This window comes from Macaca thibetana, chromosome 8, assembly GCF_024542745.1.
Source record: "Macaca thibetana thibetana isolate TM-01 chromosome 8, ASM2454274v1, whole genome shotgun sequence".
Taxonomy (NCBI): Eukaryota; Metazoa; Chordata; class Mammalia; order Primates; family Cercopithecidae; genus Macaca; species Macaca thibetana.
In genome coordinates this window covers 100,057,938-100,069,977 of record NC_065585.1, presented here as the reverse complement: position 1 = coordinate 100,069,977, position 12,040 = coordinate 100,057,938, and the positions used below count along the sequence as shown (strand labels likewise).

General features: G+C 41.9%; 1 protein-coding gene across 4 annotated transcripts in view; it reads left to right on the top strand.

Moving 5' to 3' along the window:
• Positions 1-12,040, top strand: part of HGSNAT (heparan-alpha-glucosaminide N-acetyltransferase) — a 50,417-nt gene that overhangs the window by 25,532 nt on the left and 12,845 nt on the right. For 2 of the 4 annotated variants that reach the window (XM_050800388.1, XM_050800390.1), the window contains 7 exons: positions 1,086-1,155; positions 2,491-2,600; positions 4,214-4,290; positions 5,941-5,971; positions 9,962-10,122; positions 11,374-11,489; positions 11,856-11,948. In XM_050800388.1, coding sequence (XP_050656345.1) covers positions 1,086-1,155; positions 2,491-2,600; positions 4,214-4,290; positions 5,941-5,971; positions 9,962-10,122; positions 11,374-11,489; positions 11,856-11,948 — 658 coding nt within the window. The remainder of the gene's footprint in view (positions 1-1,085; positions 1,156-2,490; positions 2,601-4,213; positions 4,291-5,940; positions 5,972-9,961; positions 10,123-11,373; positions 11,490-11,855; positions 11,949-12,040) is intronic. The other 2 variants (XM_050800389.1, XM_050800391.1) reach the window with 1 other exon arrangement.

Here is a 12,040-nt window from a genome sequence, read left to right as displayed (position 1 = left end):
CTCACTCCACGCTCTGCCTCCCGGGTTCCTGCCATTCTCCTAACTCAGCCTCCCAAGTAGCTGGGACTACATGTGCCTGCCACCACGCCTGGCTAATTTTTTTGTATTTTTAGTAGAGATGGGGTTTCACCCTGTTAGCCAGGATGGTCTTGATCTCCTGACCTCGTGATCTGCCCATCTCGGCCTCCCAAAGTGCTGGGATTACAGGCATGAGCCACCGCGCCCGGCCTGGATTTCTTTTTGAATTAAAGCAACCATATTAAAAAAGAACCCAGTACATTAACTATTTGAATAGGTTTTTGCTTTTTGTATTTAATAGTTTATCTTTTTTTTTTTTTTGAGACAGAGTCTCACTGGCTGGAGTCCAGTGATGTGATCTTGGCTCACTTCAACCTCCCTCCACCTCCTGGGTTCAAGCGATTCTCCTGCCTCAGCCTCCTGAGTAGCTGGGAATCCAGGCGTGTACCACCACGCCTGGCTAATTTTCGTATTTTTAGTAGAGACACGGTTTCACCATGTTGGCCAGGCTGGTCTCGAACTCCTGACCTCAAGTGATCCACCCACCTCGGCCCCTCAAAATGCTGGGATTATAGGCATGAGCCACCATGCCTGGCCTAATAGTTTATATCTTCATCTTCATGTTTCTTTGTGTGGGCAGAGCCCACATTCTTTTACTTTCATGGCTCTATCACATCCTATCACACAGCTGTCATAGTCTGTGTTTAGTCATCCTTGTTTTGAGTAAATTTGATTGTTTCCAACTTTTTGCTATTTTAATTTTAATAGTATTATTAGTGAGAATCCCAGCCATGGGAAACAGTTACCTCATTTACCTTCTCAAGTCTTTAATGAGAGCTCTGTCGTCATTCCTGTTTTATTGATGAGGAAACTGCTGTCAGGGTTGAGCTTTTATAAGTAGAGCTGCTGAAAACTGTGATTTCTATTTTTATATTGTTAAAAAATGTTTAGAATGTTTAATTAGTAATATAGAATATGAACTTTAATTTTATTTCAATATAATATCTGATCATTTAAAAAATTCTGCCAATGAAAATAAAATAATTGACCCTTTAATTTATTTTCAGTTTGGATGACTTTAACAGTTGGATTTCTAAAGCCATAAGTTCTCGAGAAACTGATCGCCTCATCAATTCTGTAAGTTATGAGATGCATAGTGTGTTGCCCAGGTGGTTTTCTGAACTTGGAATTTATAGTTTCCTATTTAATCATTATTGTCCAGTTTTATATTTACATTGAGGAAGGCCAGGTTATAGGTCCTCTATTCCTAATAGAGAGCAGCCCTCTCTTCAGCTGCTGGGAAGGGCTCCATCCCTTCTCTTGCTTCAGTGACGCTGGAACATTCTGCTCTATCTGGATACCCAAGGTAGAGACATTTTTCACTCTGCAGGCAGCATTTTTGAATCAATCTAGTTAAGTAGAGAGTGTCAAGGTTAAAACAAAGAAATAAGAGACAACAATATTAAATCTATGAATGCTGATGGCCTCCTCTGATGATTTAAATATGTCATTAAATTTTTGTTAATAAATTCAGGCTCATATATGGAGATGTTGGCTTCTGTGCTTGTGCTAGATGCACTTATGGACTAGTTTTTTTGGTACCATTTATCAACGTGGCCACTGGCAAACTCAGTAAAAGGCAGGAAAAGCTGATAAAGTAGAAAACCAGACCTCTAGATGGGATCTTTACAAAAGGAAATCCAAGTATTGTTTAGAAAAACTTTTTTATTTTTTGAGACCAGATTTTACTCTATTGCCCAGGCTGGAGTGCAGTGCCATGGTCTCAGCTCACTGCAGCCTCAACCTCCTGGGCTCTTCCCACCTCAGCCTCCCAAGTAGCTGGGACTACAGGTGCGTGCCACCACACCTGGCTAATTTTTGTATTTTTTTGTAGAGACAGGGTTTCACCATATTGCCCAGGCTGGTCTCAAACTCTTGGGCTCAAGGGATTTGCCCTCCTCTGCCTCCCAAAGTGCTGAAATCACAGGTATGAGCCACTGCGCCTGCAGAAAAACTATTTTTTAGCTTTCTACACTATTTTTAGATTTCTACTATATCACATTCTTTCCTAAAGAAATAAAAAAATGATGCCGGTTGTGGTGGCTCATGCCTGTAATCCCAGCACTTTGGGATGCTGAGGTGGGCAGATCATGAGGTCAGGAGTTTGAGACCAGCCTGACCAACATGATGAAACCCCATCTCTACTAAAAATACAAAAATTAGCTGCACGTGGTGGTGCATGCCTGTAATTCCAGCCACGCAGGAGGCTGAGGCAGGAGAATCGCTTGACCCCGGGAGGTGGAGGTTGCAGTAAGCCAAGATCATGCCATTGCACTCCAGGCTGGGCGACAAAGTGAGACTCTGTCTCAAAAAAACAAAACAAAACAAAACAAAACAAAAAATAAATAAAAAAATGACGAAATTTACTCCTTAGCATTATGAATTGTCATCTTTCTCTCTTTTTTTCTGAAGGAGCTGGGATCTCCCAGCAGGACAGACCCTCTAGATGGTGATGTCCAGCCAGCAGTGTGGCATCTGTCTGTCCCGCCGCCCCGCCTCCGCAGCGTGGACACCTTCAGAGGGTATGTGGGCATCCCTATAGCACAGTGGGTGCAGGTAGTCACAGGACTACATAATTACACCTATACACACTTTTAGCTTTTAAGGACTTTTACATATCTTTTACTTTCTAGGCTAGGAAGGATTTCTTGGATGTAAAAGTAAAGTCTGTAGCCTCTCTAGTCTGGAAGACCATCATGATCCTCAGTGTCTGTGTTGACAGAGGAGTAGTAGATGAGGCTAGAGCCAGTGTCCACTTGGATATGCGGTCTGCTGAGTGAAGCGCATTTTTATTTGGGCAAGTGGCTGTTACTTGGGGCTACAGACTGTACCCCATGTCCAGTCAGTAGCTTGATGGCTCAGAAGATGCACTAGTCTAGTGAGGAAACACCAGCATGTGGCAGAGGGAGGGCTGATCCTGTGCTGCTAGCAGAGCGACTCAAGTATCAGGCCCTCATGCTAGCAAACCCATAGCCCTGGGAGAAGAACAAAGGCCAGGACTGAAATCTGAAAATAAAGTTTAAAAACTATATAGCTAAGAATAAATATACAGGTATCAGCTCTTTTATTTCTACATACTGAAGCCTTCTGAACTCTAGTGACAACCCTATAACTTTGCCCCAGTCGCACCAGAGCCCTGAGTGCCCTGGCAGGTAGATTGGAAGCAGGTAGTAAGAACAATATGATCATAATGAAACTTGCTAACAATTTTGGAGTTCTCATAATGTTCCAGTCACTGTTCTAAGTCGCCTTAATTTATTTAATATCTTAGTAATCCTATGAGATATATACTTTTAATATGCCCAATTCACATTAAAAGGAAAAGAAATTGTGCTGCCGAGTGAAGCAACTTGCCCACGGTCACTCAGGTATCAAATAGGAAAGCCAGGGTTTGATTGCGGGCGCTTGGGTTACAGAGTCTCCCAAATTAGCCTGTTGACACCTAAGGTCAGCACCCTCAGCATTCTGCACAGTTAGCCTCAAATAGTAGCACATCCGGGATCTATTACTCTGTCTTTCAGATTTCCATTGCTACTTTTGGAGATAAGATGGTCACAGATAGACAGGAACTAACATTTATTAAGTGTCTAAAATATGCTGGGCACTGGTTAGCTGCTGTAAAATAAGTCATTCTCCTTAAAATTAACATGTGGTTAGGGCACTTTCTTTTACAGATGAGCACACTCAGTTTACTGATGAGAACGTTGCCCAGGGTCTTATGGCTAATGACAGAAAAGGATCCAAGATTGGAATTCTGAGCTCGCTGACTCAGCTGGCTGTGTGCCTCCTACTAGAGTTCTTTAACCTGAGACATCTAAATAATTAGCTCAAAATTGAGTTATTGGAAATATTTTGCTATGTTTTCAGGTTACATAGTTTAAGACAGCAGTATAAACTTTGGTTGAGACATCATGTTGGCAATGTTGGCAATGAAGAACTGTAGTGCATGGTCCTAATTGCAATGATTAGAAAATAATCGCTTTTTGGCCTTGATGTCTCATCTTGTGTAACAAAATGCTCAGTAGAATTGCATTGTTGCATGATTGCACCTTGTGAGTATAAATGTGTCTTCAGTTCAGCCCTTCCTTTTCACATAGCAAACCCTGAAAGGCTTCTCTTTGTTGGCTTCTTCTAGGATTGCTCTCATACTCATGGTCTTTGTCAATTATGGAGGAGGAAAATATTGGTACTTCAAACACGCAAGCTGGAATGGTAAGATATTTCCTAAAAGTAATGTTGCTTACATACATCCTTCACAGAGCTTCAGGGCAGGAGAATCACTCAGCATTCTCCCCAGAAACTCCAGAAATGAGCCCCAGCAGCCTCTTCTGAGCCACTGAACTCCTGCTCTCTAGGGTGACCTGTAGATGATGATTCTGTGAGCCCTTTAGTTTTGTTCTTCCTTTTGTGTGCTGTGGATCTGTAAAGCTTCACTGTAATAACAGATTCTAGAAGTTTCTGCTGTGGGACTGAGGGACTCTGCAGAATATGTTATGGATTTGGTTGTAAATGATCATGGTCATATTCTAGATATGCCTTTTATTACAGCCACAATGCTCTTGGGGGCTCTGTCTTCTAGGACTTATGGTCCTTTTTGAGATGGTGTTGAACTAGGATTGGTCTGAGTGGTGGTGAATAATAGCTGTAAGTCTGGCTTGGTAGTTGCTTTAAGAATGGTTTAGTGCAGCTGGGTGCAGTGGCTCACACCTGTAATCCCAGCACTTTGGAAGGCCGAGGAGGGCGGATCACAAGGTCAGGAGATCGAGACCATCCTGGCTAACACGGTGAAACCCCGTCTCTACTAAAAATACAAAAAATTAGCCCAGTGTGGTGGCAGGCGCCTGTAGTCCCAGCTACTCAGGAGGCTGAGGCAGGAGAATGGCGTGAACCCAGGAGGCGGAGCTTGCAGTGAGCTGAGATCGCACCACTGCACTCCAGCCTGGGCCGCAGAGCAAGACTCCGTCTCTCAAAAAAAAAAAAAAAAAAAAAAGAATGGATTAGTGCTTCTTAAAGATAACAAACTTGTCTACATATTTCTAGTTTGGTTCTCCTGTGTCTAGTTATGTTCATAGGAAGTGTCCTAGCCAGGCCCAGTGCTTGGTTGCAGAGTCTCAAGGAAGAGTTTGTGAGTTTAGTTTCTTTTTTTTAAGGCAGAGTCTTGCTTTGTAGCCCAGGCTAGTTTGCAGTGGTGTGATAACAGCCGACCACAGCCTCAACCTCCTGGGCTCAAGCAATCCTACCACCTCAGCCTCCTGAGTAGCTGGGACTACAGCTGTGTGCCACCATACGTGGCTAGTTTTTTAAAACAATTTTTAGTAGAGATGGTGTCTCTTTCTGTCGCCCAGGCTGCTCTCAGACTCCTGGGCTCAAGTGATCCTCCCACCTCAGCCTCGCAAAGTGCTGGGATTACAGGTGTGAGCCACACCACACCTGACCTATGAGTTTACTTTCTTTCTTTCTCTTTTCTTTTTTGTTTGAGATGGAGTTTTACTCTTGTCACCCAGGCTGGAGTGCAATGGCATGATCTTGGCTTATTGCAACCTCTTCCTCCCATGTTCAAGTGATTCTCCTGTCTCAGCCTCCCAAGTAGCTGGAATTACAGCCACCTGCCACCACGCTCGGCTAATTTTTGTATTTTTAGTAGAGATGGGGTTTGACCATGTTGGCCAGGCTAGTCTTGAACTCCTGACCTCAGGTGATATGCCCGCCTTGGCCCCGCAAAGTGTTGGGATTACAGGCATGAGCCACCGCGCCTGGCCCTGAGTTTGTTTTCTATACCAGTGTGTAATGAAGTCCACACTAGATTTAGGAGGTATTTGTATTCTAGAGTCCTTTTGCTTATGCTTTGTACTTGTTCTGCAGGGCTGACGGTGGCTGACCTCGTGTTCCCGTGGTGAGTTGGCAGTCTGCCCTCTTCTCTTCCACAGATTGACTCCAATCTCCTGTTTTACAGATGATGCTGGAGCCTTTCTCTGAGGCGGGCATGTGTTATGTGGTTAGGAATCCTTCCAAAAGTCCTGTTACTGGATAGTTCTTATACTTGACACAGTGCCTACACATGTGTGTATAAAAGAGTGATTTTGGGCCAGGCGCAGTGGCTCACGCCTGTAATCCTAGCACTTTGGGAGGCCGAGGCGAGCGGATTACCTGAGGTCAGGAGTTCAAGACCAGCCTGGCCAACATGGTAAAACTCTGTCTCTACTAAAAATACAAAAAATTAGCTGGGTGCAGTGGCACGCGCCTGTAATCCCAGCTCCTCGGGAGGCTGAGGCAGGAGAATCGCTTGAACCCAGGAGGCGGAGGTTGTGGTGAGCAGAGATTGCGCCACTGCACTCCAGCCTGGGTGACAGAGTGAGACTTCATCTCAAAAAAAAAAGTGATTTTGTAGGGAATATTTTGTTAGTGTAGATATGATATACCAGATCCTGAAATCTTGTAGGAAATTATAAATTCTGAACATATAGTTCAGTTCCATTAATCCCGAAAATAATTATAAAATCCTATTTCCTAAAGAATTACAGCATATTGATTTCAGTGAATGCTAATACATTTGTAGGTGGGCAATGATAGTCATAAACTAAAATTTAAAATAACAGCTGAGTAATTCAATTCTGTCTCTGATCATTCATGGCTTCTTACTCTTGTGAAGGGACGTTGCCTATGCAATGTGGAATTTGTATCTTTGCTATGATGTATTGAGTGACATTGCTCCCTCATTAGCAGGTAGTATCAGCCTTATTATTGTTATTTTTTATTTCAAATTTTAAATTTTTGTGGGTATACAAAGTATATACTATGGTATACATGAGATATTTTGATGCAGGCATACAATACATAATAATCACATCAGGGTAAATGGGGTATCCACCTCCTCAGGCATTTACCATTTTGTGTTATAAACAATCCAATTATAATTTTTTAGGTATTTTTAAATGTACAGTAAATTATTGTTGACTGTAGTCACCCTGTTGTGCTATGAAATACTTGATCTTATTCATTCCATCCCGCTGTATTTTTGTACTCATTAACCATCCCCCCTCCTTCCCTCCCCACTACCCTTCCCTTCTGGTATCCATCCTTCTACTGTCTATCACCCTGAGTTCAGTTTTTTTAATTTTTAGCTCCAAAAATAAGTGGAACATGTGAAGTTTGTCTTCACATGGCTTATTTCACTTAACATAGTGTCCTCCAGTTCCATACATGCTGTTGCAAATGACAGGATCTCATTCTTTTTTATGGCTGAATAGTACTCCATTGTGTATATGCACCACATTTTTTTTCTAAGTGTCTGTTGATGGATGCTTAGTTTGCTTCCAGATCTTGGCTATTGTGAATAGTGCTGCAATAACGATGGGAGTATCTCTTCAATATACTGATTTCGTTTCTTTTCCATATATTCCCAGCAGTGGGATTGCTGGATCATACGGTACCTCTATTTTTAGTTTTTGAGGAACCTCTAACCTATTGTCCATGGTGATTGTACTAACTTACATTCCCACCAACAGTGTACAAGGGTTCCCTTTTCCCCATATCCTAGCATTGGTTATTGCTGTCTTTTGGATAAAAGCCATTTTAAGTGGGGTAAGATGATATCTCATTGTAACTTTGACTTGCATTTCTCTGATGATCAATGATGTTGAGCACCATTTCATATTCCTGTTTGCCATTTGTATGTCTTCTTTTGAGAAATGTCTGTTCAGATCTTTTGTCTTTTTTTTTTTTTTTTTTTTTTTTTTGAGACTAAGTCTTGCTCTGTAGCCCAGGTAGGAGTGCAGTGGCGTGATGTTGGCTCATCGCAACCTCCGCCTCCTGGGTTCCAGAGATTCTCCTGCCCTAGCCTCCCGAGTAGCTGGGATTACAGGTGCGCACCACCACACCTGGCTTTTTTTGTGTACTTTTAATAGAGACAAAGTTTCACCATGTTGGTCAGGCTGGTCTTGAACTCCTGACCTCAGGTAATCTGCCCACCTTGGCCTCCCAAAGTGCTAAGATTACAAGTGTAAGCCACCGAGCCCGGCCTTTTAATCCATTTTTAATTGGATTATTATACTTTTTTTCCTGTAGAGTTGTTTGAGCTCCTTATATGTTCTGGCTGTTAATCGCTTGTTTGCAAATATTTTCTCCCATTCCATGGGTTGTCTCTTCACTTTGTTGATTGTCTTCTTTTCTGTGCGGAAGCTTTTTACTTGATACGATCCCATTTGTCCATTTTTGCTTTGGTTACTTGTGCTTGTGTGGAGTGTTAATCAAGAAGTCTTTGCTTAGTCCAGTGTCCTGGAGTGTTTCCCAAATGTTTTCTCTTAGTTTCATAGTTTGAGGTCTCAAGTTTAAGTCTTTAATCCATTTTGATATGATTTTTTTTTTAATATGCTGAGCAATAGGGGTCTAGGTTCATTCTTCTGCATATGAATATCCAGTTTTCCAGCATCATTTTTTTGAAGAGACTGTCCTTTCTCCAATGTGTATTCTTGGCACTTTTGTCGAAAATGAGTTCACTAGATATATGGATTTAGCTCTGAGTTATCTGTTCTGTCCCACTATCTATGTGTCTAATTTTATGCCACTACCATGCTGTTTCTGTTTCTATAGCTCTGTGGTATAATTTAAAGTCAGGTAATGTGATTCCTCCAGTTTTGTTCTTCTTGCTCAGGATAACTTTGACTACACTGGGTCTTTTGTGGTTCCATATAAATTTCAGCATTATTTTTTTCTATTTCAGTGAAGAATGTTACTGATATTTTGATAGGGATCGCATTGAATCTGTAGATTGCTTTAGGTAGTGTGAACATTTTAACAATATTAATTTTTCTAATTTATGAACATGGAATTTCTTTCCATTTTTTGGTGCCCTCTTCAATTTCTTTCATCAGTGGTTTATAGTTTTCATTGTAGAAATCCTTCTCTTCTTTGGTTAAGTTAATTTTGAGGCACTTTATTTTATTTGTGGCTATTGGAAATGGAATTACTTTCTTGATTTCTTTTTCAGGTTGTTTTCTGTTGGCATATAGAAATACTACTGAGTTTTGTATGTTGATTTTGTATCCTGCAACTTTACTGAATTTGTTGATCAGTTCTAATAGTTTTCTGGTGGAATCTAGGTTTTTCCAAATATAAGATCATGTTATCTGCAAACAAGGATACTTTGACTTCCTCCTTTCCAACTTGGATGCCCTTTGTTTCTTTTGTCTGATTGTTCTAGCTAGGACTTCCAGTGCCATGTTGAATAACAGTGGTGAAAAGCAGGCATCTTTGTCATATTCCAGATCTTGGAGGAAAGGCTTTCAGTTTTTCCCAGAGACACCAAGGAATGCAGCAAGAACAAATTTTCATCTCTGTGATCTGTTGCCAAGCAATTAGAAAAATCAGTATTCTAACTTTTTTTTTTTTAAAATATAATTTAGTTTGGTCAAAGAAAAGAAAGGAAAAATGTGTATGACTCAGACTAAATGGAGAGAAAAAAGTAAGCTTTCATTTTTCTTTCAGGCGCAGAAGTGTGTATAGAAATGATTGAAATGTCTGTTTGTTTTTCAAGGGCTTTCAGGGTGTGCTAGTGAATGTCTAGTTACTTGGAGACATTATTGTGGCATCGAATCATCATTTCTTTTTGATAACGAAATGGGAGGGTTGTCCTTGGAAATTCCATTTACTATTAAAGAAATGTTCTCCTAAGACAGGACTTGAAAGTGCACTGTCAAAAACCTTCCAGCCCCATGGGGCTATATTCTGAGCTCTTCCTCTACTGTTAGCTCAGTATTATTTCAGTAATTATCTACTTTAAACAAATTATGGTTGCTTCTCTTTTGTAGCATATTATAAAATGTTACTGATATATAGACAAAAAAAATTGGAAATGGCCACCTATTAATAACTGGATTCTTTTTAGGTTTGTATTTATTATGGGATCTTCCATTTTTCTATCAATGACTTCTATACTGCAACGGGGATGTTCAAAATTCAGATTGCTGGGGAAGATTGCATGGAGGAGTTTCCTGTTAATCTGCATAGGAATTATCATTGTGAATCCCAATTATTGCCTTGGTCCATGTAAGTACTTTTTCCCTCTGTTATATATATTCAGGTTGAAATATGGAAACTATATGTTGTAATTTGAGAGAAATGCAATTCCTCCATCTCAGGTGCCTGCAAATAGGGTAATTATTAGGAAAGTATATACGATGGTTGTCTAACTGTGAGCGTTATTATTATTATTTTTGAATTTTAGACTTGGGAGGAGCCTCTGAGACTACTCACACTCTTCTCTTGTACAAAGGAAAAGTCTGAGGCCAAGAGCGATTGAAGGTTTTCTCTGGATCATCTGAGTGTAGTGAGAGGCTAGCAGGGACCAGACCAGGCTGCCTTGGTCTCCAACTTTGCCTCCTGCTAATATGATTTCATCAGCTTTCAATAGTGTGCGGCAGTTCACAAATCCACCTTCACTGGCACTTGTATGGCAGCTGGGTTTCTGGAAGGAGTGATATCTTTGTCATTAGTTTAGTGGTGCGCAGGGACAGCAGAGCTGAGGGAAGGCATGTGAACCCTCTGCTTTCAACAAGTATCAGAGTCGGGAGGGCACTAGTCACTGTCCTCAAGGGCCTTGCACTGTCATTAGCAGAAGAGGACACAAGCGTCTAGACAATGGCCAAATGGAGCCCTCAGGCAATACATACTTTTATAGGCACTGGCAAGAGGTGGAGGTCACTTCCAGATGGTGTTTCATATGAATGTGGACTTGGTGGAACTCCAAAAAGGGAACCACTGTGTCCAGTAGGATTCATTTTAGGGTTTGTTATCAGGTCTGTTCTTCTGGTCATATGGTCGGGTAGCAGGTAGGGCAGGGAGTGTTAGTCAGTGGCGTTCTTGTGGTGATACAGCTGGGTAGCAGGTAGGGCAAGGAGAGTGGCTTGTGTTGGGCCTGCAAGGTCCTGGCGGACGTGCAGGTTGATTGCAAATTCCTAATAGGAAAGAACCAGGGTCAGGCGCAAGCCTGGCTTTACCACCACACCTGAGTAAGACGCTTTGGTTCTTATCCTAGTCTGCCACCAGGGCAGCTTCCTGTTTTGAGTTTGAGCCATGTCCCTGACTGACCCTCCCTGTATTAAGAGAGATTGGCCTGTTTTTGGAAGCTGGGCTGAGCCCATGTCTCTTGACCATATGTATTTCCATGTCCAAGAGCTTAAAAAAGACTTACTTAGATGCAATATAGGTATGTCTTCCCTTTTAGGAAACAAATAATGTTGTTCTGGGATGAGACAAGAAGTCTTGGCTAACACTCGACCTAACTTGTGTCTTCCACAGTGTCTTGGGACAAGGTGCGCATTCCTGGTGTGCTGCAGCGCTTGGGAGTGACATACTTTGTGGTTGCTGTGTTGGAGCTCCTCTTTGCTAAACCTGTGCCTGAACATTGTGCCTCGGTGAGAAACCATGTTTTAATTAAGAAAAACTTTTTTAAAATTAAATAAATGTATTGTGTAGTGATACGGTCACACTATGTTGTCCAGACTGGTCTCTAACTCCTGGCTTGAAGTGATCCTCCTGCCTTGGCCACCCAAAGCACGAGGATTACAGGTGTGAGCCACCATGCCTGGCCAGAAACTGTGTTCTTGTTGTTGATACAGGGTCTTGCTGTGTTGCCCAGCCTGGAGTGCAGTGGTGTGATCTTGGCTCACTGAAGCCTCAGCATTCCAGGCTCAAGCGATCCTCCCTCCTCAGTCTCCTAATTAGCTGGGACTACAGGAGCGCACCACCATGCCTGGCTAATTTAGTCTTTTTTTTTGTAGAGACAAGGTCTCACCATGTTGCCCAGACTGGCTTCAAACTCCTGGACTCAGGTGATCTTCCTGCCTCGGCCTCCCAAATTGCTGGGATTACAGGTGTGAGCCACCATGCCCAGCTAAAACAGTGTTTTTTTTTAAAAAAGGGAGAACAAAGGGGGATATGGTTTTTAGAACTTCTAAAATTTCTG